At 58.6% G+C, this 24834-nt stretch overlaps 2 protein-coding genes across 5 annotated transcripts in view; both read left to right on the forward strand.

The window, feature by feature from the left end:
- The window catches only part of CARS (cysteinyl-tRNA synthetase), a 43799-nt gene extending 30796 nt beyond the window's left edge, over positions 1 to 13003 (forward strand). For both annotated transcript variants that reach the window (XM_018042948.1, XM_018042949.1), the window contains 13 exons: positions 2897 to 3009; positions 3417 to 3545; positions 3822 to 3951; positions 4031 to 4134; positions 4440 to 4537; positions 4663 to 4852; positions 5246 to 5314; positions 5579 to 5660; positions 9106 to 9186; positions 9700 to 9767; positions 11794 to 11853; positions 12183 to 12266; positions 12743 to 13003. In XM_018042948.1, coding sequence (XP_017898437.1) covers positions 2897 to 3009; positions 3417 to 3545; positions 3822 to 3951; positions 4031 to 4134; positions 4440 to 4537; positions 4663 to 4852; positions 5246 to 5314; positions 5579 to 5660; positions 9106 to 9186; positions 9700 to 9767; positions 11794 to 11853; positions 12183 to 12266; positions 12743 to 12877 — 1343 coding nt within the window. In that variant the 3' untranslated portion in view covers positions 12878 to 13003. The remainder of the gene's footprint in view (positions 1 to 2896; positions 3010 to 3416; positions 3546 to 3821; positions 3952 to 4030; positions 4135 to 4439; positions 4538 to 4662; positions 4853 to 5245; positions 5315 to 5578; positions 5661 to 9105; positions 9187 to 9699; positions 9768 to 11793; positions 11854 to 12182; positions 12267 to 12742) is intronic.
- The window catches only part of NAP1L4 (nucleosome assembly protein 1 like 4), a 51318-nt gene continuing 48279 nt past the window's right edge, over positions 21796 to 24834 (forward strand). For 2 of the 3 annotated variants that reach the window (XM_018042952.1, XM_018042950.1), the window contains exon 1: positions 21796 to 21929. The gene's annotated coding sequence lies outside the window, so the exon portion shown is untranslated. Of the gene's footprint in view, positions 21954 to 24834 lie in introns of all 3 variants that reach the window. The other variant, XM_018042951.1, reaches the window with a different exon arrangement.

Raw genomic sequence — 24834 nt, forward strand, 5'->3', positions numbered from 1 at the left:
AGCTTTGTTTGTAGTGATGCTTCCTAAGGCCCACTTGACTTAACATTCCAGGATGTCTGGCTCTAGGTGGGTGATCACTCCATCCTGATTATCTGGGTCTTGAAGATCTTTTTGTTTAGTTCTTCTGTGTATTCTTGCCACCTCTTCTTAATATCTTCTGCTTCTGTTAGGTCCATACCATTTCTGTCCTTTATTGTGCCCATCTTTGCATGAAATGTTCCCTTGGTATCTCTAATTTTCTTGAGATCTCTAGTCTTTCTCATTCTATTGTTTTCCTCGATTTCTTTGCACTGATCACTGAGGAAGCTTTCTCTCCTTGCTATTCTTTGGAACTCTGCATTCAAATGGGTATATCTTTCCTTTTCTCCTTGCTTTTCGCTTCTCTTTTTTTCTCAGCTATTTGTAAGGCCTCTTCAGATAGCCATTTTGCTTTTTTGCATTTCTTTTTCTTGGGTATGGTCTTGATCCCTGTCTCCTGTACAATGTCACACACCTCCGTCCATAGTTCATCAGTCACTCTATGTATCAGATCTAGTCCGTTAAATCTATATGTCTCTTACACTGTATAATCATAAGGGATTTGATTTAGGTCATACTTGAATGGTCTAGTGGGATTCCCTACTTTCTTCAATTTAAGTCTGAATTTGGCAATAAAGAGTTCATGATCTAAGCCACAGTCAGTTCCCGGTTTTGTTTTTGCTGACTATATAGAGCTTTTCCATCTTTGGCTGCAAATAATATAATCAGTCTGATTTCGGTGTTGGCCATCTGGTGATGTCCATGTGTAGAGTCTTCTCTTATGTTGTTGGAAGAGGGTGTTTGCTATGCGTTCTCTTGGCAGAACTCTATTAGCCTTTGCCCTGCTTCATTCTGCATTCCAAGGCCAAATTTGCCTGTTACTCCAGGTGTTTCTTGACTTCCTACTTTTGTATTCCAGTCCCCTATAATAAACAGGACATGTTTTTTGGGTGTTAGTTCTAAAAGGTCTTGTAGGTCTTCATAGAACCGTTCAACTTCAGCTTCTTCAGTGTTACTGGTTGGAGCATAGACTTGGATTACCGTGATATTGAATGGTTTGCCTTAGAAACGAACAGAGATCATTCTGTCATTTTGAGATTACAAAAGTACTGCATTTTGGACTCTTTTGTTGACTATGATGGCTATTCCATTTCTTGTAAGGGACTCTTGCCCACAGTAGTAGATATAATGGTCATCTGAGTTAATTCACCCACTCCAGTCCATTTTAGTTCGCTGATTCCTAGAATGTCGACGTTCACTCTTACCACCTCCTGTTTGACCACCTCCAATTTGCCCTGATTCATGGACCTGACATCCCAGGTTCCTATGTAGTATCGCTCTTTACAGCATCAGACCTTGCTTCCGTCACCAGGCACATGAAAAACTGGGTGTTGTTTTTGCTGTGGCTCCATCCCTTCATTCTTTCTGGAGTTATTTCCCCACTGATCTCCAGTAGCATATGGGGCACCTTCCAACCTGGGGAGTTGCTCTTTCAGCGTCCTATCATTTTGCCTCTTCATACTGTTCATGGGGATCTCAAGGCAGGAATACTGAAGTGGTTTGCCGTTCCCTTCTCCAGTGGACCACGTGTTTTAAAGACACAGTAGCTGACGCAGAAACATGGAGGAAAGATCCAACGGCGTGTCAGGCTCAGCTGCTGGGTGGGCTGGGGTCGTCGGGCAGACCAGTCAGACCACAGGGCACATGTGGGACCAGAAGTGACCCTGGAGTGGGGCAGAGGGAGTCTGGAGCATGGAGCAGGTGTCACGAGGCCAGGACACTAGGGACACATGAAGACTGGGGCAGGAGCGTGTGGGACAGAAAAGTCTGTTAGAAGCCTTCAAAGTTAAGTTTATAAAGTTGGAAACACTCATGGCTACGTGTGTGATAACGAAGAACGTAAAGCCCCAGTGTGCGTTATCTGTCCTGGGAAGGGTGTGCAGAGAGGGTCAGCGCTCCAGGTCAGGTCACGCGTCTGAGAAGCTGCCGACGCCGGGTGACGTGACCACGGTGAGAACAGGGGTGCGGCCCAGAGGGACACGCGTCCCGCTCGGTGGGCGCCTGGGCTCCCCTTCCACGGATGAAACCCCACAGACCTGCTCATCAGGACGGCAGGACGTCCGCAGTAGTCGCGTAGTTCATGTCCCGGCACATCCGCCTGTGCAGTGTTTTCCTGGGTCTGTCGAGTCTCCCAGGGGCTCTGTGTTTAGAGCCTGGTGCACTGGCGCCACCCCTTGCTCCAGCAGGGCCTCCCTCCAGCTCTTCTCTCAGCCACTGACGTGCTGCCTCCTGGGCTCGTCCTGCCGTGGCCACGTTTGCAGCCTGGACTTGAGAGTCCATGTCGCTCCTGTTCTGGAGTTTTCCACCAGGGACCTGGCAAGACCCTCTCGGGCCTGAGTGCCTCAGCCAGCACAGCCCTGACCCCCAGGGGCACACTCTGCGTGCAGGCTGGGCTGAGGGCGGGTGTTACGTTCACAGCAGTTGCTGTGTCCACGTGGTCTGGGGGCTCTCCTGTGGGTGGGTTCCCTTTTGAGGGGACCAGCGGGGGTCCCGACTTGCAGCCTCCAGGCCCAGCGCACTGTGCAGAGTGGCCTGGCTCACACCTCCCAGAATCCGGCCCAGAGGCCACCGAATGTTAGTACAGGACCCTGCCCACTCGAGCCGGCGTCCCCGGGGCAGGCCCGCGAGAACAGCCCCTCACACCTGCACCCGAGGCAGGCCCGCAAGAACAGCCCCTCACACCTGCCCTCCACTCCGTCGTCATCCTGACATGGGGGCTGTGGGGGTGGGGGCCAGCAGGGGGCGGGGGTGGGGTCCAGTAAACGCATAACTCACGTGTCCCTGGGCTGAGACGATCCCACGCTCCCCACGTCCGCAGGCGACCTGAGCATCTCTGCAGAGCACCTGAGTGAGAAGCGGTCCTCCAGTGACTTCGCGCTCTGGAAGGCCTCCAAGCCCGGGGAGCCGTCCTGGCCCTGCCCCTGGGGCAAGGTGAGTGTGGCTGGGTGGGGGTGGGGACGCGTCCCCGCTAGGCCCACCCGCCGTGGGGTCACCACCTCCCTTCCTGGGACCGTGCCGCCCCCTCTGTGGCCGGTGGGATGGGACTGGGGCACCTTGGAGCCCTGCATCCCGACCGTCTCTGACCTGAGCTGTTGGGGCGGGTCCGCCCTCTGGTGTCGCCCGTGACGACAGTCAGTCGTAGTGGCCCAGAGCCCCAGGGCAGGGGTGTCGGAGCAGCGGTCCAGCAGTGACATGGCCTCGGCCTTCATGGAGCTCGCCATCCCCTGTGGTCTTTCCACGTGTGGGACTTGAGCCCCTGCCCCCGCGGAGCTCAGCTTCTGGGGGCCACGGCCATGGAGGCCAGGCGGGGTGCTCGCTCACCGAGTGTGGGTTCCCAGGGACGCCCCGGATGGCACATCGAGTGCTCGGCCATGGCGGGCACGCTCCTGGGAGCCTCGATGGACATCCACGGAGGGGGCTTCGACCTCCGCTTCCCCCATCACGACAACGAGCTGGCGCAGTCAGAGGTAGGGGCCGCGGCCGCCGTCTAGGCGGGTGGGCGGGCACGGGGGTGGGCGGCAAGTGGTGGGCTCTCCAGCAGAGCCTGGCCTCCGAGTCAGGGGCGTGTGAGTCGGATTGTTTGGTCTGATTCCCGCATGAGCAGCCTGGCCTTCGCAGCGCAGGCCTGGACCCACCCGTCCTCACCTCCTGCCAGGGCCCTGCCCAGCACAGGGGTCCCCCACTTCTGTGCCCCCTTGGGCTGTGGAGGCACCCCGACCCCTGCTCCCGCCCCGTGTGCGCAGGCCTACTTTGAGAATGACTGCTGGGTCAGGTACTTCCTGCACACGGGCCACCTGACCATCGCGGGCTGTAAGATGTCCAAGTCGCTCAAGAACTTCATCACCATTAAAGACGCCCTGAAGAAGCACTCAGGTAAGGAGACCCTGGCGTCCCTGTCTGGGCGGGCGCAGCCAGCCGGGGTGCAGCCTCAGGCTTTCCTTTCTGCCCGCAGCCCGCCAGCTGCGCCTGGCCTTCCTCATGCACTCATGGAAGGACACGCTGGACTACTCGGCCAACACCATGGAGTCGGCGCTGCAGTACGAGCGGCTCCTCAACGTAGGTGCTGCCCCCGGCCCCCCGGCCCCGAAAGGGCCTCGTTCCTCCCAGACGGAAGGGGACGCGGGTGCTGAGCTGGGGGGCGGCTCAGCCGCTTTGCCGATGTGCCCCGTCTCACCCGTGTGGGCGCCTCCCATCCAGTCCTGCCCGCCGGCCACCCCAAGGGGCCCCAAAACTGAGATGGGACTCTGGTCCCACAGAGAAACCTTTCGGTCCCCTTCCTGCCTCCTGCTGTGTGTGGGGGTGGGTGGTGCCCAGAGCAGCTCTTTTCGGAAATTCTCCTGAATGGGGTTTTCTAATTTCAGGAGTTTTTCTTAAATGTGAAAGACCTCCTCCGAAGCCCCGTGGAGGTAGCCGCTCAGTTTGAGAAGTGGGAGGACGAGGAAACGGAGCTGAACAAGAGGTGAGGCGGCACCTTTTCCCCGGGCCCATGCGGTCCCATTGTGCCTGCTGACGGGGGGTTAGGGGGCAGCCGGTGACCCCGTCCCGGTCCTTCTGACGGCGCCCCGCCTTCCTTTCCCCGCCCAGCTTTTACAAGAAGAAGGCCGCGGTTCACCAGGCGCTCTGTGACAACGTCGACACGCGCACAGTCCTGGAGGAGATGCGGGCGCTGGTGGGCCAGTGCAACCTCTACATGGCAGCCCGCAAGGCCGCCCGGAGGAGGCCCCACCGCGTCCTGCTGGAGAGCATCGCCCGCTACCTTACTCACATGCTGAAGGTGAGCCCGCCCTGCAGAGCTGCAGGAGCTCCTAGGAGCTGCACCCCCAGCCTCTCCGCCTCGGCTTTCGTCACTCCTGTCTGGGGTTTGACGAGCAGAAGTGCTTCCCTGCCAGCGGCCCCGATGCCTTGTTCAGCATGCCCTCCTCCTGCTGACGAGTCCTGGGGGTCCCTGCAGGGGGCTCTGTGGTCCAATGGCCTTGGCTGGGGGCCAGAGGGGTAGTGGGAACCGGACCCGTCCTGCCGCGGTGCGCGGGCACCTCAGCCTGGGTCTGCGTCTCTAACTGCCCCCCCACCAAGGGCGCCGCCTCAGGCACTGCCGCCCACCCCTCGCAGACGTGGTCCCTGCCTGCTGTCTCAGCCGCACGTCCTGCACACTTGCTTCTTTCCCTAGATCTTCGGGGCCATAGAAGAGGAGAGCCCCCTGGGTTTCCCCGTCGGAGGAGCTGGGACCAGCCTCAGTGTGAGTGAAGCCCTCCCGGGCCAGGACTCCCTGCTGCCCCGGCCCCAGGACCGCGCTCCCTCCTGGGTGTCTGAGACCAGGCCACTGCGGGGGGACCCTCTTACTGTCCTGCCCGTGCCGCCATGCGGGCGCCCCCATGCCTGTGGGCCCCGTGTTGGACGGGCTCACATGTCCATTGGCAGCCCCGCCCTGAGGCGCATGTGCCAGGCTCTGACCTTCACAAATGGGGCACCAGTCACAGCAACCCCAACGTTCTCTCTGCAGCTGGAGTCCACGGTCATGCCGTACCTGCAGGTGCTGTCGGAGTTCCGGGAAGGAGTGCGCCGGATCGCCCGCGAGCACAGAGGTGAGGTGTGCCTGGCGGGGCTCCATGGCCTGGGGCATCTGCAGGCTGAGGGCTGGAGGGGTCCTGTCCTTGCCCGCAGAGGCCCGTGGTGGCTGCACAGCGTCTGCTGGCGCGGCTCTGGGGCCTGCTCCGGCTTCGCCGTCTGCACCCTGCCTGCCCCTTGTGCTCGCCTGAGAGCCTGAGGACGAAGGGGTGCGAACGTGTCCTCTCGGGCAGCGCTGAGCGGTTGTCAGATGGGCAGCTGACCGCGTCAGAAAGGCGGTCTGCTTCTCCCTCCGCTGGTCTGGACTCATGGCAACCAGCGGGGCTGACCTGAGCCTGCGGTGGGCAGCGAAGCCCAGGCCGTGCAGGCGGCGAGGGGCGAGGCTGCAGCTGCGGGTGCAACGAGGGGGTCCTGCAGGTGGCCACTGCGGGGCGTGCTCCTTCCCGCCTGGAGCTGGGCTGAGCTTGGCACCTGCAGGGCCGAGAGGTGCCCCAGGGATGTCGCCCGCGGGCCTGCGTCCAGGCGCCCGTTCTCCTTGCTGGCCTCCCTGGCAGCTGCATAGCTGTGTCCTTCCAGGAGCCCCGCTGGCCCCTGGCTGGCCTAGCTCTGTGCACAGGCTCCCCCACCCCACCTCGGCCAGGTCTCCCCGCTGTCCCGCACCCAGCCCACTGCTGCCCAGCACCTCCCCCACGGGGCCGCCTCCACTCCTGTCCAGGCCTCGCGTGAGGTTCTGCCCCAGACTCAGGGCCTGCTCCTCCAGCCTGGACTCTGCGGGCGGAAGCCTTGGCTTTACTCCTGCCGGCATGGCGGTGGCGGGGCCAGAACCTTCCGTCTCCACCCGCGAGCTTCTCCCCTCCCCGGAGGCCGGCTCCCCACTGTGATCCTCTTTTAGGGTCATGTGAGTTGTTCTCACACATTTGTTCCATTAGTTTAAGAGTCGGTTTATTGAATTTCTTGAAAATATCCAACTGGGGTTTTCCCTTAAAAAAGAATAGTTAATTGAGGTGAAACTCACATGCCATAAAACAGGCCACGTTGAGGTGCCCATTCAGGCTCCCAGTGCCTTCCTGTCCTGCGCAGCGCCGTCCCCTTCCGGCCCCCAAACGTCCCCACCCTCCAGAGGCACTCCCCTCCCCCAGCCTCCGGCCGCTGCCAGCCTGCTTGCTGTCTTGGGGTTGTCCCGTTGTGGGCGTTTTACGTAAATGGATCATATGGCAGAGGACGAGATGGTCGGATGGCATCACTGACCCAGTGAACGTGAGTTTGAGCGAACCCTGGGAGATGGTGAGGGACAGAGAGGGAAGCCTGACGTGCTGCAGTCCGCGGGGTCGCAGAGTGGAACGTGTCTTGGCAACTGAACAGCAGAAACCAGCACGCGACCTTGTCTGTCTGTCTTACCTGCTATTCCCTGAGAAGTTCAGAGAGATCCAGGGTCAGTAGAATCCCTGGGATGCTACCCGGCTTTCCCGTCTCTTAAGTTCACTCTGTTCTCCCAGGTTTCTTTTGCATCTCAGTTCAATTCAGTCGCTCAGTCGTGTCCGACACTTTGCAGCCCCATGAATCGCAGCACGCCAGGCCTCCCTGTCCATCACCCACTCCCGGGGTTCACTCAGACTCACGTCCATCGAGTCATGATGCCATCCAGCCATCTCATCCTCGGTCGTCCCCTTCTCCTCCTGCCCCCGATTCCTCCCAGCATCAGGGTCTTTTCCAGTGAGTCAGCTCTCCGCATGAGGCCTCGTGCAGGGATAAAGATGGGACTTTCTGTCACAGGGGCAGGGAGCAGACCCCTTCCAGCCTGTTCTTCGGCTGCTTGTGTCTGCTTCTCAGCAGGACGTTTTCACCGTCACCCACGCTGTGGCACGTGGCCGTGCCGCCGTCCTGTTTACGTCCATGATTGTCCGCTGCGCGTGCGTGCCGCGCTCTGTTCATGTTAGCCCTGGGTGGATGTTTGGGCTGTTTGCACCTTTGGTGCACAGCGCTGCTGTGAACGCGCGTCTGTAAGTGTCAGCTTGGGCCCTGTGCTCACGTGTTTTGGGCGCACGCCTAGGAGAGGAGTTGAGGGGCCATGTAGTAGTTCCGCGTTTAACGACTGAGTAGCGAGTGTACTGAAAAGTGCTCGGTTGTGTCTGACCCTGCGACCCCACGGACTGTGGCCCGCCAGGCTCCTCTGTGCATGGGATTCTCTGGGCAACAGTACTGGAGTGGGTTGCCATTCCCTTCTCCAGGGATCGAACCCAGGTCTCCTGCATTGCAGGCAGATGCTTTACCCTCTGAGCCACCAGGGAAGCCCCTTAGCTTCCTGAGGTCCTGCCAGAGCACTTTCCGTAGTGCCTGCACCGTTATACATCCCCACCAACGGTGCACAAGGGTTCCCGTTTGTCCGGGCTGTTGTCAGCACACCGGTCGCTCTCTGTCCATCGTCGTCACAGCCGTCCTGGTGGGTGTGATGGTGTCTCACCATGGCTGTGATCTGCATGACGTGATGATGAGCAACAAGCGGCTTGGCCGTCTGCGCGTCTCCTCTGGAGAGGTGTCTGTCCAGGCCCTTGGCTCGTTTTCAGTTGGGCCCTTTGTCTTGCTGTTGAGTTGTCGGAACTCTGTATTTGTTCTGGACACTAGAGCCCCTTCAGATCCATGACTCTGAGGAGGCTGAGGAGAAAGCGGCTGTACAGTAACCAACAGGTTTGGAAAGAAAGCCTGGAGGGAGATTTGTGCTCCGTGGACCAGAGCAGGTCTCTGTGGACGTGAGGAGCCCACCTAGAGGACAGCCCCTGAGGGGTCCCAGGCAGGCGTGGCCCACCCCCAGGCCACGGCGGTGATGGTGAAGCTGGCCCACTTCCTCTTACAGCGTGAGTGGCCACTGGGCACTTGCTTCAGCCGGTGCCCAGGGGTCTCCTCGGGGGGCGGTCCATTGAGTGAAGGCCCCCCGGGGCAGAATGAGAGGAGGAACCAGGCATAAAAACCATCGTCCCCCAAGTCCTGCCTGGGGGCAGGAACGGGTGTTGGGAAGCGGGAGGCTGCCTGCTGCTTGCGCGCGTGGCTGTGGCTGCTCTGAGCCGACAGAAGGGAGCCTGTCCGGGGCTGGTCGTGGCCTCGGGGCTCAGAACAAGCCCCTGGCCCCGGGTGGAGGGACGCGGCTGCCTCTGCCAGGATCGCCGCGCCCTGGCCACGGGGCTCAATGTTCCCAGGTGCCCGGGGGCCCCCTCTGTGCAGCGGAGCCCTGGTCTCCCCAGGCCTGCCGTCACGCTGGGCTGTCCCCACACAGGGTCCTCGGGGCCAGGCTGTGTGCCCGCCGCTCAGCAGGGCCCCGCGCTGTGCCCAGGCTGTGGGGTCCCAGGGGTCTGCTCTGCACTCCGTGGTGCCCGTAGTGCCCGTGTCGGCTTCTCCTGCCTCCGCCACCAGCGGAGAGTGCCCAGGCATTCCCGCGCCCAAGGGCTGAGCTGTGTCCTCTGCCCACAGTGCCCGAGGTCCTCCAGCTGAGCGACGCCCTGCGGGACGACATTCTGCCCGAGCTGGGGGTGCGGCTGGAAGACCACGAAGGTGGGTCCTCTGGCTGTAATGGGCGGACACCGGGGGCGGGGGCTGCCAGGTGTGGCTGGCTCTCGAGAGGAGAGCTGCTGGGATGGGTCCGAGGGCACCGCGCCTTTTACAGGATCCACAGGGCTGGATCGTGCCTCTTGGGTATCACGCCAGCCCCTCCTCTGTCTGAAAGGTGACATCTGGGGCTCTGCTCCTGCGGCCTGACTGCCCGGCACCCCGATTCTGCAGGGACCTGTCCCTCGGGAGGCAGCCTGTGTCGTGTGGATCGTCAGCGAGTTTGACAGCTTGTCTTGGCTGGGGTTTGGGCTGCACAGAAAATGATCGGGTTTTAAACACTCAGGAGAAAGTCTCACTTTGTGACACCTGGCTGTTCGGGCCCCCCCACGGCACGGTTAACGTTTGGTCTGTGGGAGCAGTAAGGGAGGGCTTCCCTGCGGCCCTCTGGGGGCCCCGAGGGCGGGAGTGGTGGGCACAGGGATGGGCTCAGGAGTCTCACGGCCGTTTGCCTTTCAGGACTGCCCACCGTGGTCAAGCTGGTGGACAGAGACGCCTTACTGAGAGAGAGAGAAGAAAAGCAACGGGTGGGTGAAGCCACAGGAGCCGGGGCTGGCCGCCTGCTGGGCGTGATGACCTCGGGCGCATGTGCGCTGCACACGGAGGATCAGTGTTTACAGAATTACTAAGCTGCAGTGTTTGTAAAGGTCGAACGGGAGGACAGACCAGCTAGGCAAACACTTGGCAGTTAAACAGCAGCAGTGTCAGCTCCTAATGAAGAGCAGAGCGTGAGGGGAGGTCTGTTGCTTCGGGTGACCTGCAGACGGGTGATCCCACCTGCCTGTCACCCAAAGCGTCACCTCAGCCCAGGGGAGAGTGTGTATCCACCTCCCTCTTCCCCGTTCCCAGGATGAGCATGTCTCACTCTCCGTCCTCCCCTTCCCCGGGGGTGAGCGTGTCCCCCTCCATCCTCCCCGTCCCAGGGGTGAGCGTGTCTCACTCTCCATCCTCCCCGTCCCCGGGGGTGAGTGTGTCTCACTCTTCATCCTCCCTGTCCCCAGGGTGAGCGTGTCTCACTGTCCCTCCTCCCCTTCCCCGGGGGTGAGCGTGTCTCACTCCCCGTCCTCCCCGTCCCCGGGGGTGAGCGTGTCTCACTCCCCGTCCTCTCCATCCCCGGGGTGAGCGTGTCTCACCTTCATCCTCCCCGTCCCAGGCGTGAGCGTGTCTCACTCCCCGTCCTCCCCGTCCCCGGGGTGAGCCGAGGTGTCTCACTCTTCGTCCTCCCCGTCCCCGGGGTGAGCGTGTCTCACCTTCATCCTCCCCGTCCCCGGGGTGAGCGTGTCTCACCTTCATCCTCCCCGTCCCAGGGGTGAGCGTGTCTCACCTTCATCCTCCCCGTCCCCGGGGTGAGCGTGTCTCACCTTCATCCTCCCCGTCCCCGGGGTGAGCCTGTCTCACTCCCCGTCCTCCCCGTCCCCGGGGTGAGCGTGTCTCACCTTCATCCTCCCCGTCCCCGGGGGTGAGCGTGTCTCACTCCCCGTCCTCCCCGTCCCCGGGGGTGAGCGTGTCTCACCTTCATCCTCCCCGTCCCAGGGGTGAGCGTGTCTCACCTTCATCCTCCCCGTCCCCGGGGTGAGCGTGTCTCACCTTCATTCTCCCCGTCCCCGGGGTGAGCGTGTCTCACCTTCATCCTCCCCGTCCCAGGGGTGAGCGTGTCTCACTCTCCGTCCTCCCCGTCTCTGGGGGTGAGCGTGTCTCACTCTCCCTCCTCCCCATCCCCGGGAGTGAGCATGTTGTCACACCTCCCTCCACCCCAGCCCGCGTCCTTCTCACGCGTCAGACTCCCTAGAGTGCTGGGAGCAGGATTGCTCTGTGAATCAGGACCAACCCCGCTCTCGGGGACTCAGTGTCCTGCAGAGAAACGGGACGGCAGTTGCCCTTCAGCAGCGCTGGGCACAGCTCATGGGCTGGGCCCACGAGGCTGTAGGAGGAGGCCTCTGTTGAGCTGCGTTTGGGGGCCGGGAGGGGCCTCTGCAGATGTCCAGGAGAGGAGTGGTGAGGTGGCGGGGTTGCCCGTGCCCTGGGGCGCCGCTGTGGACGCCAGTAAGGGTGTACGCGGCGAGGGACTCAGCAGACCCACGGTGGGCTCTAGGCCGCTCCTCGCGGGCACACAGCCCGGCACCCGGGCCGCCTGTTCCCTGGGTGGCGCTTCCTGCTAGGGCTCACCATGCCGTCCCTGGTCCCACCGCATGGCCGGGTGGGCTTCTGCTCCCTCCGTCATGGTGGCCATGCTGAGGGTGACCTCGTGTGTGGCGCCCACTCCCTGCCCTGTGTCCAGAGCAGGGCCGGGCAGAGGGCAGCTTGTGGGGAGTGGCGGGGGCAGCAGGGGGCTTGTCCCATTGCTCTCCTCCTTGAGCAGGGCTGGCCAGGGGGCAGCTTGTGGGGAGTGGCAGGGGGCAGCAGGGGGCTTGTCCCGTCAGTCTCCCCCTTGAGTGAGGCTAGGCAGGGGGCAGTTTGTGGGGAGTGGCAGGGGCAGCAGGGGGCTTGTCCCGTTGCCCTCCCCCTCAAGCGGGGCCGGGGCAGCTAAGGTCATGGGGGTCTGCTGTCCCACAGGTGGAAGAGGAGAAGAGGAGGAAGAAAGAGGAGGCCGCCAGGAAGAGACGGGAGCAAGAGGTAGCATCTGCCTGTGGTGGGGGCTCCCAGAAGGAAGGCACGTTGACCCCCACTCTGCCGTCCGTGTCTCTCACGGCCCAGCTGCCCCCCGCCTCTGTCCCACGCGTCCACGTGGTGCCCCAGGGAGGCGGCGGCTGCAGGCTGGCGCCTGCTGCCCTGACACTGCCGTGCACCCCGTACCCCTCTGTCCTGCAGAAAACCTCTGCTTGCCGCCTTTACCTCCCCCTGCCTGGGTGTCGCTTTGGGCTTTCTGTTGCTCCCTGAACTTGGGGGCTGGCGTGGTGGCCCCCCTGTGGGCTCAGAGCAGTGACCCCACGTGTGTATTCCAGGCAGCAAAGCTGGCCAAGATGAAGATCCCACCCAGTGAGATGTTCTTATCGGAAAGTGACAAATACTCCAAGTTCGATGAAAACGTGAGAGGCACCTCTTTTTCTCTCTTCAGGGTGTTGTTAGATCATGAACTGGGGACGGCAGTGGTTTTAACTTGGCTGAGGAGTGTCTCTGCCCAGGAAGACGGGCTCGTGTGGGCTGTTTAGGTCCAGCCTGTGTGCAGGACTGCCCTCCGTCAGCGCGGGGCTGGTTAGGGGTTTGCAGAGCCTGTCCCCGCAGACGGTCCGGAGGGCATGGCACAGCCGTGCCCCTGGCCAGGGGTTCCACAGCGGGGCCCTCCCGAGACCCTCGGGCCCCTTGCGCTCTTGTGTGTGTTCACTCTGTGCTTTTCAGCTCACACTAGCAAGGAGGCCACCGACCCAGCTGGGCACCATGCCGCTCAGCCCTGGGCAGGAGGGCGGTCCCCAGAGGCCCCGACACCACGGATCGGGGTGCTGGGTGCAGAGTGTGGTGTGGGGGCGGGGGTGCCCGGAGTGACCGTTGTGCTCTCGCCCCCCAGGGTCTGCCCACGCATGACTCCGAAGGCAAAGAGCTGAGCAAAGGGCAGGCCAAGAAGCTGCGGAAGCTGTTCGAGGCGCAGGAGAGGCTGCACTTGGAGTACCTGCAGCTGGTTCAGAACGGGGGCCCCCCGTGACCCCCGTGCCCCGCCCACGCTCCCGCCTGTGCACAGGGGCCCTCGCCCGAGTGAAGCGCTCTGTCCACAGAGGGCCGGGCCACCTCCTGCTCTGAGTCGTCAGTAATAAAGTCTTCCCAATCGGGGGCTGGGCTCTGTCTGCCGTCAGCCTGCACAATCAGCGCGCGCCGGGCTGGCCGGGCTGCTGGGTCAGCAGGTCACGACTCGGGGGCTCAGACCGCTGAGTGGCTTCAACCGAGGACCGTCCTCCCCCAGCACCCCCACCCCCCCAGTACTGATGGCTATCAGCTAATCTCTGCTGTGTGGGCGCATTGGGAGGCATTTGAGCAGGAAAAAGACAGGCTCAAACTGGCAGAGCCTGCGGCGCTGCACACAAAGCCTGCCCGGCCGGGCACTCAAATCCTGCTAGCTCAGCTCGCCGCCCTGTCTCCACGGCAATCCTGCAGGCGGGCGGGCAGGCAGCAGGGCCGGCTCAGCACCCCCAGGGTGAGATGGGGGCCGCTTGTTTTCGGGTCCCTGCCCAGGAGCATGTCCTCTCCACCCCCGTTCACGCATTTTCACTCCCGGAGGAGGAGTAGAATCCCCACTGAGCTCCAAGGCGTGTCTCCAGCCTTGGTCCAGGTGGGGGCACTGAGGGAGCCAGGTGGGCTCCGCAAGGACCACGATGGGGTCCTCGGGGCCGGGCCGACGGGCTGCGGGTCATCGTCCCGTTCTCGTGTGGCAGTCGGTGCAGTGACCCGGCCCGTGGTTAGGGGGGTGTTGGCCATGCCCAGGGCTGGGCCTGCTTACCCTGCACCCTGCCCACAGGAGCTCTGCTGGCAGAGCAGGTGGGAGCACGTGGCCACCCACACTGGCTGCACTGGGGGGCCCAGCCCCGCGGGGGCACGAGAGTGGGCCCCGCAAGGACGGGCTCTGGGCATCAGTGTTGGCGTGCTGGGGCGCTTCACTTGTGTCTGGCTGCGGCCCCCGGCTCCTCTGTCTGTGGGATTCTCCAGGCTAGAATACTGGGGTAGGTTGCCCACACACCACTTCCTGCAGGGGACCTTCCCGACCCAGGAATTGATACGTTCAACAACAAAAAACAGACATCAGTAAGGAAAAAAAGCCGCAAAACAGTGAGGCAAGCCCAGGCCAGTTACCCGGTGCTGCCCTGCAAGCCGCCCCAGCTCTCAGTGCTGACGCGACAATGACCTTATCATTGAGTCTGGCCCCGCCTGGCAGGTCTCGGTCAGGGCCCTCACTGGGTGCGCTCAGGGCAGGGTCTGCGCTCTGGAGCCGGGGTGCTGGGTGGGAGCCCCCAGGTCCACGGCCTCGGTGCTCCCCAGAGAGACAGGCACCACGTGCCCTTGGGTGTCTTATTTTCAGAGGTCTCAGGGGCCCCCCCACCACCCCCCGAGGTGGGGGGCATGGCGAGGGTGGGGAAGAGGGCGGCAGCCATTTAGGAAAGCGCCCCTTCACCCGGTCGCAGTAGCTCCATGGGTTGGAGTGAGAACGCACCCCTCTGCTGCACATCACTGGGGGATGTTCCGAGGCCAGAGCAGAGGAGTCAAGTGGGACCCTGACACTGTGTTGCTGCGCAGAGCGCCGCGTGGCTGTCACTCCCGCGGGGTGCGGGGACAGAGCTCCGCGTGAGAGGAGGTGTCCCGAAGAGAGGCAACAGTAGGCACTCACCCTCGGCTTGTCGACACTGGGCGCTTCCTGGCCCTGCAGGCTGAGGGGCTGCCCTGGTGAATGTGAGCACCCAGGCCAGTTCCGGCTCTGAGCGGCAGCCCCTCCTGGGAGGAAACATCCCGAAAGGAAGGAAGACATGGGGCAGACCAGGAACCGCACAGTGATCAGGGGTCTCTGGGATATCAGGCAGAGGGTCCAACATGGTAAGATCCAGTGAGATGACCTCCTCAAGAGCCCGGAGGTGCAGAGCGCGCACCTGGTGGAGCCAGAGTGGGGGCTGACTAGAAAGGGCAGCAAGAGGGGCCTTTGCAGTGGCAAGGGGTCTGGATCCCTCACCCCTCGGCCACGGTGGTGGCTGCAGGAATCCACGCCCAAGGCCACGTGCCCCCAGGACTGGTCTCCAGGCACAGATCTTGGGTGAGACGTAAGTGCCAGGAAATCACGAGGAGGGCACAGGGAGCCTTCTGCTGCGGCTTCCTGGAACCTCTTACTATTTCAAAGTCAAAGCCTCGGCAGCCTCCCCTGGCCCAGTCTGGGAAGACCTGGGCACTGAAAAGAAGGAGCCGCTGAAATCCGGCGTCCACACTTGGCCTCGAGGGCAAAGAAGACCAAGACGTCATACCTGTCACCATGGGAGGGGACATGTGGCCCACAAACTTGCTTTTCCTAAGTGGCAAGATTAAGCATCTCCACCCCCATGGACACTGCACTTCAGGGCCCCCAGTGGTCCCACTGAAAGGGGCAGCGGGCCAGCGGACGGAACAGGGCGGATGGACAGCCTCCGTTCCCGGGCCCTGACTCGGGCCAGGGCCATCGGTGGGCTCTGAGCTGAAAGTTGGGAGCTGACGGTTCTCAACGATGGTGGAGCGTCATCCCGTGGGTGGCTTGGAGGTGATGGGGACCAGGAAAGGTGTGCTCTGCCCATCACCCCTCCCCGCATCTTTCAGTCTCCGCAACCCCCGAGAGGGACATGTGGGCCTGGGGTCCGCTGCGGGGGAGAGCCGGGCTAACCTGCACAGAGAGGTCTTTCTACCAGGATCACAGAGTCAGCACTGAGGGAAGCTTCCAGACCCGTGCCGCCCAGGCAGACCCTGGCTCGGACGTAGCTGAGGCTGGAGAGCGGCAGCCTCCAGTGCTCGGGGTGAAGCCCCTGCCCCTGGTCGGGGGCCCCTTGTGGAGGAGGCCATCCGCCTCACGAACTGCTCACAGGCTGCACTGGGGGAGCCAGGCACGGGCAGGAGGTGCCCACGGAGGCGGACGGGCTCCTCCAGGAGGCGGGGCCCGAGAAGCGCCAGCACCACCCCCAGCATGTGGGCCTTGACGCACAAACCTGCCGCAGAGACGTCCGGGGACATTCACGTGTGGACCAGGCGTGGTGTGACTAAGGGGCTCTCGGTTCTGTTCGCGCGATCGTGCGGGCTGTGTCCCCGTGTCTTAGTTTAGGACAGCGCAGTGTGAGGTCCGTCACGGAGTCGTCTTCAGCCGAAACGGCAGATGAAGCAGTCAAGCACACACTCGTGGTCACATCAGAGCACCGGCGTCTGTCCCGTGTTCGAGACTTCACGATCTGGTATTCTTTGTAACATTCCGCCAGGGAACCCTCTCGTCTTTATTTATTTATTTGCTTATTTTTTTGGCTATGGCCACACAGCAGAACCTTCTGGAACAAGATGGGGTGAAAAATTTATTTTAACTTGGAAAATATCAATTCGCTAGTAAAATCTTGTTTCTTTCGTGTGTGTGTATGAAACCTCTTTCCACTTTAAGAGCCAGAATCGTCTTCCTGCGTGTCTTCCCGTGCTCATCTGCTTCAGTCACATCCGACTCTGCAACCCTGTGGACCACAACCTGCAGGCGCCTCTGTCCCTCGGATTCCCCAGGCAAGAACACTGGAGTGGGTTGCCATGCTCTCCTCCAGGGGATCTTCCCAACCCAGGGACTGAACCCACGTGTCTTACATCTCTTGCACTGGCAGCTGGGTTCTTTACCGCCGGCTGCTACGGCTGCTAAGTCACTTCAGTCGTGTCCGACTCTGTGCGACTCCATAGACGGCAGCCCACGAGGCTCTGCTGCCCCTGGGATTCTCCAGGCAAGAACATTGGAGTGGGTTGCCATTTCCTTCTCCAATGCATGAAAGTGAAAAGTGAAAGTGAAGTCGCTCAGTCGTGTCCGACCCTCAGCAACCCTATGGAGCCCACCAGGCTCCTCTGCCCATGGGATTTTCCAGGCAAGAGTGCTTACCACTGGCACCACCTGGGAAACCCAAAGTCTTCCTGCTTCTCTCTAAAGAAATCTTTCACGTTTTCATTATTAAAAAAAATATTACAGATTCACAATTAAAAAAATCAAATCACGGGACTTCCCTGGTGGTTCAATGGTTAAGAATCTGCCTTAATGCCGGGGATGTGGGTTCGATCCCTGGTCAGGGAACCAAGAGCCCACGTGCTACAGGGAGGTTGAGACCAGGACAAAACTCCTGGGGCTACGCACTGCGTGACCGCAGAGTCCGCGCGCCACGACCGCAGAGTGCGCGTGCCGCGACTGAGACCCGACACGGCCAGATACCTTTTTAAAAAAATCAAGTCGTGCAGCAAACTACCAGAATAAACTCGCGACCGAGTGTCTCCTTGAGGCCGTCTCTGAGCTCCTGGCTCCTTCCCTCTAAGGGTGTGCGTTTACAGACACACCCCATGTCGGGCACCCCTCTCTCTGCACGGAATAAACAGGATGTTTTCTGAGGTCAGTACACTGCGATTTTCTGCTTCCTCTGTGTGTCCACGTGTGTGTGTCACGAGAGCATCGTGACCTGGGTGCCACCACCCTGGGGAAGCATGTGGGTGCTTCTGGGACTCAGGCTCCCCAGCTTCTACCAGCCCTGGGGGCTGTTTACTGAGCAGTGGCCCCCCTAGAGGCGAGGGCCGGGGTCCCCTCCAGGGCCAGTTTGCTTAATTTAAATCCATCTGTGGCTGTAATGTGGGGAGTGGGGCAGAAAATACAGTCAGAGTGGAGGCAGGTGAAGATGGCTGCCTGATCTCATGAGAGACGTGAAGAGACCGCGTGCAGTTTCCAAAGAGCCGCTGCGGCGAGGTCAGCTGCAGGGGGTTCCAGTTCCCGCTTCCGCTGGGGAGTCCAAGACCCATTGCCTGAAATCTGAGATGTCAGACCCAGGCAGGGGGCTTGGGATGGCAAGGCTGGCATCACTCAGAGCCTGACATCTGCCCGTCACGGCCACGGGCAAGCGGGGACACGGCGTGCCGCCTGGCCGGGCGAGCACCTTGGGGCAGTAGCCCGGGCTCACCTCCCAGTGGGACTCCCAGGCGCTACCTTTAGGGCCATGAGCCACCCTGTGCTATTTGTGGGCCCTGGAATGCGGCTGGGGTCATCAGAACAGACACTTAAGCAAAATGGTTTTATATGTTAATACATTGCCTGCATTGAACTGTATTCCCTAGCATCACAGAATGTTAGCACTGAAAGGTTATCTGAAAGATCACTCACCTCCTTTAGTAGTTAAGGAAACTACTGTCCAAGAAGGTGAAAGTCTTTCTCAAGATCATAAATCCAGGACAGGGTCTCTCTGGATGGTTCATGATTTACAAGGAACAGTGGTCCCAATGTCAGCAGGTAGGACGAGAGTTTGGGGCCCCCCGGTGGTTCAGAAGGTGAAGAATCTGCCTGTAATGCAGGAGACCTGGGTTTCATCCCTGGGTCGGGAAGATCCCCTGGAGAAGGGAATGGCTACCCACTCTAGTATTCTTGCCTGGAGAATTCTATGGACAGAGGAGCCTCGTGGGCTACAGTCCATAGGGATGCAGAGTCAGACAAAACTGAGCGACTTAACCCTTCCAGGACGAAAGTTACACTGGGCAAGACTTTAAATCACTCCTAACATGCGATATAGACACACAGCATCCCCGCGTGAGTCCAACGGCATTTTCATCTAATAAGGAAATGCTGCTTTTTCTTCCATTGAATCCCAGATAAAGCTGTTGGCTTGTTGTTAAGGGGCTAAGTTGCATGGGGGAATGGGGAGACAGAATAAGAAATACCTTTGACTGAAGGGACTTACACACACACACACACACACACACATCCCTGGGTTGTGGGGAAGTAGCACTGTTACGATCTTTGGATATAAAAAGGGATTTGGATAGCCCGCCTTTCTTTTACACTTGTCTCCTAGTTGTGTGCTTTTTAAAAGATTTTTTTAATGTGGCCATTTTTTTAAAAATGCTGAGTTTTTATAACACTGCTTCTGTTTCATGTTTGGGCTTTTTGGCTGTGAGGCAGGTGGGAGCTCAGCTCCCTGACCAGGGGCTGAACCTGCCCCCTCTGTGGTGGAAGACTGAATTGTAACCACTGGACCACTGCGGAGGTCTGTGATTTCCACTTTAATGTATTAATATCACATACAAGTTGCACAGTCCTTATTGAAGTGACGTCGCTCAGTTGCGTCCTACTCTTTGCGACCCCATGGACTGTAGCCTACCAGGCTCCTCTGTCCACGGGATTTTCCAGGCAATAGTCCTGGAGTGGATTGCCATTTCCTTCTCCAATGATTTCTCTTTTCGTCCCTGCTGTAGCTGATTTTGGTGATCATGTTATCAGTAAGTCTTCACCTTAACCAAAAGCAGCCACAGCAAAACCAGGATCAACGGAAACGCCACAGCCTAGGCTGTGTGTCTCGGGGCTGTGCAAGAGTAATTACAAAGGAACCACTCATCAGACCTAAATGTGGACAGTCATTTACACTTAACTGTATTCTGAGAGTATTGTGTTTGTTCCAAGGTAGCTCAAAAAGCTTTAAAAGTGCCCTTGAGGAAGTGGGGAAAACAATCTCATTGTAACAAGAATATACACAGGGACTTCTCTGGTGGTGCAATGGATGAGTCCGCCGGCCAGTGCAGGGGACACGGTTCGAGCCACTGAGGGAGTGTGTCACAACTGCTGAGCCGGAGCCCTGGGGCCCACGAGCTGCAGCTGCTGAGCCTGCCGTAGAGCCTGCGCTCCAGGAGAGGAGCCATCGCAACGAGAAAGCTTCACCCTGCAGTGAAGAGTAGCCGCTGCTCACTGCAGCTAGAGCAAGCCCTCACACAGCAGCAGAACCTCAGCACTGCCAAAGATAAGTAACATTTTAAAAATTATGTTAAAACAAGAGTATATATACAGATGTGAAACAGGGAGATGGGGGATCTGGGAAACTGTGATGGTCCTCACCTCTGGTAGCTGAAAATACAGACACTATCTGCAAGAATAAGGGCAAGAAAAGTCAGCACGGAGAACCCTGTAAATTCAGCCATGATTTACTTTCCAAAATGGAATAGACAACTCCTGCTTAAGTAACGTGGCCTCGAGAAAGCCACTTCACCCCCTTCTATGGATTTATCTGTTACCTCCTACAGACCATATTAATACATCTCTTTACTTCAGCAGTGACGACAGCAAGTTAGTTAGGTGTCCATCCTAGCACCTAAAACTTTGGACTAAAGAGTCCTAAGTAAAAACAGTCATAAAAAAAAAGAAGTTTCATGTAAAGTTACCCAGGGACCCTAATGCAGAAGTAGTACTTGAATTCTTTAGACACAAATGCAGCAAAAGGTGTCAGTAACTAAGTTGCAGCCTTTGTAATTCTTTCAATTTTTTGTTTTTATATTTCAAAACAAAGTCCTTTGTGTAGCTTGTGAGCATAGTAATTAGATAATGTTTCAGATATCATTTTTGGAGCACAGGACTAAATAACAACTATTATAAAGGACTAATATGAGGGGAATGTTCTCTTAATACATGGCTTCCCAGGTGGCTCAGTGGTAAAGAATCCACCTGTCAATGCGCGAGACAAGAGACAGAGGTTCCATCCCTGGGTCGGGAAGATCCCCTGGAGGAAATGGCAACCTGCTCCAGTATTCTTTTTTTTTTTTTTTTCAGTATTCTTGCCTGAGGAATTTCATGGACAGAGGAGCCTGGTGGGCCACAATCCTCGGGGTCACAAAGTCGGACGCGACTGAGCACACGTGCACGAACTGTATTTCTGAACCTGAGTAGGGATACTTTGAACTGTTTGGTCATATGTTAAATAAAGTATTTTTTGTTTTTAAAAAGATTCCTGATAGTACTCGATTCTTTCTCATGAGCCCTAAATATAATTCTGACTTTATTTCTCAAAATGATCTTCATCATCTTTTAGCAGAAAATGTCACTTCATCAACCCGTTAGCAATTAAACTCCTGCTTTGGCTTGATTTTATTTTTTAAAGAGGATCTATGGAGACAGAGAAGGCCATGAGATGCAGCCACAGCCCAGAGCCCCCAGAAGCTGAAAGAGGCAGGAAGGATCCTCCCCGCGAGTCCCCTGGAGGTAACTGAGCCCTGTGACACCTTGATTTCTGCCTTCCAGCCTCCAGAGCCGTGAGAGAACACAAGGTTGTTGTGTTTTCTAAGCCCCACAGTTTGTGTCCCTTTGTTGTGCCATAGAAGTTGGGACAGCATTCTCAGTCCTGCTACCGACACAAAGGCTTTGGATAAGGTCGTCCACCTTGCCACCACTTCACTTAGGTGACCTGGAGAATGACAGGCTGCCTCACTGCAGCCAGTGGAGCAAGGACCAGGTCCAGTGGTCAGCCCACAGCCTGCCCAACTAGTGCTGGTGTGGTGGGAGGGGTGCTCCACCAGCTCCCTGCCACCTGGAGTGTGCGGGGTAGGGTCGGGAAGGAAGAGGGGAGTCCACGAGCCAAGCCCTGCAGGCAGAACGAGCCTGTGGACCTGAGAGGGTAGACCTGGGCCAGGGGATCGCGGAGGTCGGCGGGGTCAGCGCGCGTTCCTGGGAGTGGAGCTCAATCCGGGGTACCAGGGGGCACGGGAGGAATCCGAGACATTGCCCAGGCCCCCGGGGGACTGGGGAGGGGAGAGGGGTGCGCCCGAATCGGGGGTAGGGGGCTGCACAGGCCAGGGGTTGGGCGATTGAGGTGGGGAAAGGACTGCGCAGGCAGAGGTGGATGGGTGAGGGGACGAAAGGGGTGGCGCCCCGGTTGCACACACGGGTACGTAGCAGCAAGCGTCCTCCACGTGGGCCCCACGCGCCCACGCCTCTTAAAGAGGCGAAACGAGCGCGGGCGCGCGCCCTGGTGACGTCACATGCCCTTATTTGCATGAGCGCGAGGGTCTCTGCGCCGCGTGTCCGGGACGGCCTCTGATTGGCCGGCGCCGGCGGCGCCGAAGCGTAGCGGACTTGCGCCGCGCTGGTCCAATAGCAGCCCGCTTTGTTCGAGGAGGGCGGTGACAGCGGACTCGGCCAATGGGCGGTGGTGTTGTTGGCGGCCACGGCGGCGCAGTCCCGGAGTGAGCGAAGCCCAGACGGCTGCCGCTACTGCCGCAGGAGGCGTGAGGTGCGGTGGTGAGGGCTCGGCTGGGTAACGCTTTTGTGGGGGCCGGCGGGGCCGGGGCTGGGCTGGCGGGGGCCGCGCGGGGGGCCATCTCGGGGCGCCGCGGCGCCAGGGGCGGGGCCGGACCCGGAGTGGGGAGCGGGCGGGCGGGAGAGGAGCCCGCGGGGAGGCGGGCGGGGCCCGGCGGGCGGCCGGGAGGCGGCGGCAGGTGTCCGCGCGGCCGGAGGGTCAGGAGCGCTTTGTTCCCGCGCGGCCCCCGCCAGCCCTCCCGCCGGCCCTGCGACGTCCCGGGGGAGGTTGAGGCCGCGGGCCGGGCCGCGAGCGCCCGGGGCAGCGCGGAGCCTCCCGGGGCCTTTGTTTTCGGCCCCGGAGCCCTTCCCCGGGGCGGAGTGACCGCGATTCGCCGCCACCGCGGGCTCCGGGCCCGGGTTTGCTGGCGCGGCGGCACTTTGAGCGGCCCTTGCAGTCGTCGGGGCCGGGCGGCGCAGCGAGTCGGACGGGCCGGCGCGGCCGCGTCATTCTGCAGGCGGGGAAGCGCGGCCGGCCGACGAACCCAGCGCTGCCGGAGACGGTGACGGCAGTCACAGCGGTGTGCCTGTTGGTACCTGACTGCCTGGCCGCGTTCCCCTCCCTCCCCAGTCCTCTGTTTGCCGAATGCTTCTGTGCGTCCCAGCAGAGGGTCGCCCGGTCGCGATCAGACTTCTCATCGTCCGCAGTGACTCCGGGTCTGGGTTCAGCATGAAGCCTTTTGGGCCCCGAGGAAGGCGGGGGTCGGGTTCCTGGCCAGGCGTGCCCATACCCTCCCTTGTCTGCGGGCCTGTGGTTCATGTGTCCCTTCCCCCACCCCCCACCCCCACCTACCTGTCCTGGTGGTTCAGTGGTGAAGAACCCACCTGTCCGTGCAGCAGGCCCCGGTTGATCCCTGGTCTGGAAGATCCCCTGGAGAAGGAAACGGAAACCTCCCTCCAGTATTCTCATCTGGGAAATCCCACGGTCAGGGGGGCCTGGTGGGCCAGAGTCCACGCGACAAAGAGTCGGGCACAACTGAGCCACTGAACAACAGCAACGCTGTGAAGTATAAGAATAGGCACCCGAAAGTTCTCAGAATGAGTCGTTGAACTTAAAAGTTGTCTTCTTTAAAATTACTGTCTTTTTTTTTTTTTTTTTAAATAACTGTTCCTCTTAAGTGATTAATAGTTGTCCTACACACCAGGACCTCTGATAGTCTCTTGGCTTGCGTTGACTCATTTCAGGAGTCTAATGACTTTTGAGATAAGCACTGTTGCTTTCCCCTGTAACCTCAGGAAGCTTGAGGCCCTGAGAGGGTTAAGTAAAGTGGTGTTTGCAGGGTAACAGAACTTGGGTTAAAATGCAAGCAGTTTTGTTTTTAAATTTTTAAAACTTATTTATTTAGGCCTACGGAGTCTTCATTGCTGCAGGAGGGCTTTCTCTAGGTCGGGGCGGGGTACTCTCTAGCCGAGCGCGGGCTTCTCACTGCAGTGGCTGCTTCTGGTGTGGAGCTGGGGCTCTAGGGCACGCGGGCTTCGGTAGCTGCGCTTCCCAGCCTGTGCTCAGGAGCTGTGGCACACGGGCTTAGTTGCTTCACGACTCGGGGGATCTCCCCAGACCAGGGATTGAACCCGTGTCTCCTGCATTGGCAGGTGAAATCTGTACCAGTGAGCCACCTGGGAACTTTGCCTAACTTTACAGCTTCTCTGTAGAGAGGATGAAACGTTTTAATAAGAAGCTGTTTTTATTATTGCAGTGAGCCTAACTGCGGGGAAGGCAATGGCAACCCACTCCAGTACTCTTGCCTGGAAAATCCCATGGATGGGGGAGCCTGGTGGGCTGCTGTCTATGGGGTCACACAGAGTCGGACACGACTGAAGTGACTTAGCAGCAGCAGAGCCTAACTGAAGTCTAGGTTTTGAGGATTTGAGCTGGTTGATTATTTCTAGCTCCAGATTCTGTGATTCCACAGAATGCTAAGTGCTCTCCATAGTAGAATCTGGAAATGATTGCAGACAGCGATTAATGATAGCTAGTGGGATAAATAATATGCTAACATGAAAAAGACTTTCCAAGAAAGAAAGGTGGTGTTACGAGTAGGAATATATTTAAAAGATTGAGTGCTAAAGTGGAGGAAGGTGGCTTAAACATTAGCGTTAGCTATTAGTAGTTAACTTGTTAAGATAGAGTTGACAGGAGAAGGAAATGCTAGAAAATGAATTTTCTCAATTTGTTAGCTACTTTGTTTTTAAACTTGTTTTGTGACAGGGAAATTTTTTTCTTTCATCTTCGACGGTAAAGTATCCTATTTGTTCTGAGATTTGGAAGGATTGATTGAAGACTTGGCCAATAAAAATACCATTGCAAGACTTAAATTTCCTATAGAATTAAGTGACAAAGGGAGATCGTTTTATAGATAAAATAAGTTGTGACTGTTTTGAGGTTATTTAGGAAAGCTTTCACTGGAAGTTTGCGGTCTCGTGGAATGATGAGAGAGTAATTATTCTCAAAATAGTTATTTATAATTATATAAAATAATTTCAACACTATAGTGCTGTCTTAAACACCAGTTACTACTTTGTAGTCTTTTTTTTGACCCATGTTACTAATTCAGAATGTCCACTGTTACGTGTGCCTCTGTATTTCAAATTAACATCTAAATACTTTTGTGACCTTTGCATTATTTTTGAAAATACTGTATAGAATGGTGATTGGAGAAATTGAATTCTTCACAATAGTTGATTTTATCACTTTTGGTTTGATAGCTTTAGTAAACTGAATTCTGGAAAGGATACTTATGTTTTAGGATTGTTGCCCTCTAAAAGTGTACAGACACTGTAGTTTTGTGAATTGACCATTAAGATTATCAGACCCTTCTGTGATATTTTCTGTTGAGAAA

This window comes from Capra hircus, chromosome 29, assembly GCF_001704415.2.
Source record: "Capra hircus breed San Clemente chromosome 29, ASM170441v1, whole genome shotgun sequence".
NCBI classification, from domain to species: domain Eukaryota; kingdom Metazoa; phylum Chordata; class Mammalia; order Artiodactyla; family Bovidae; genus Capra; species Capra hircus.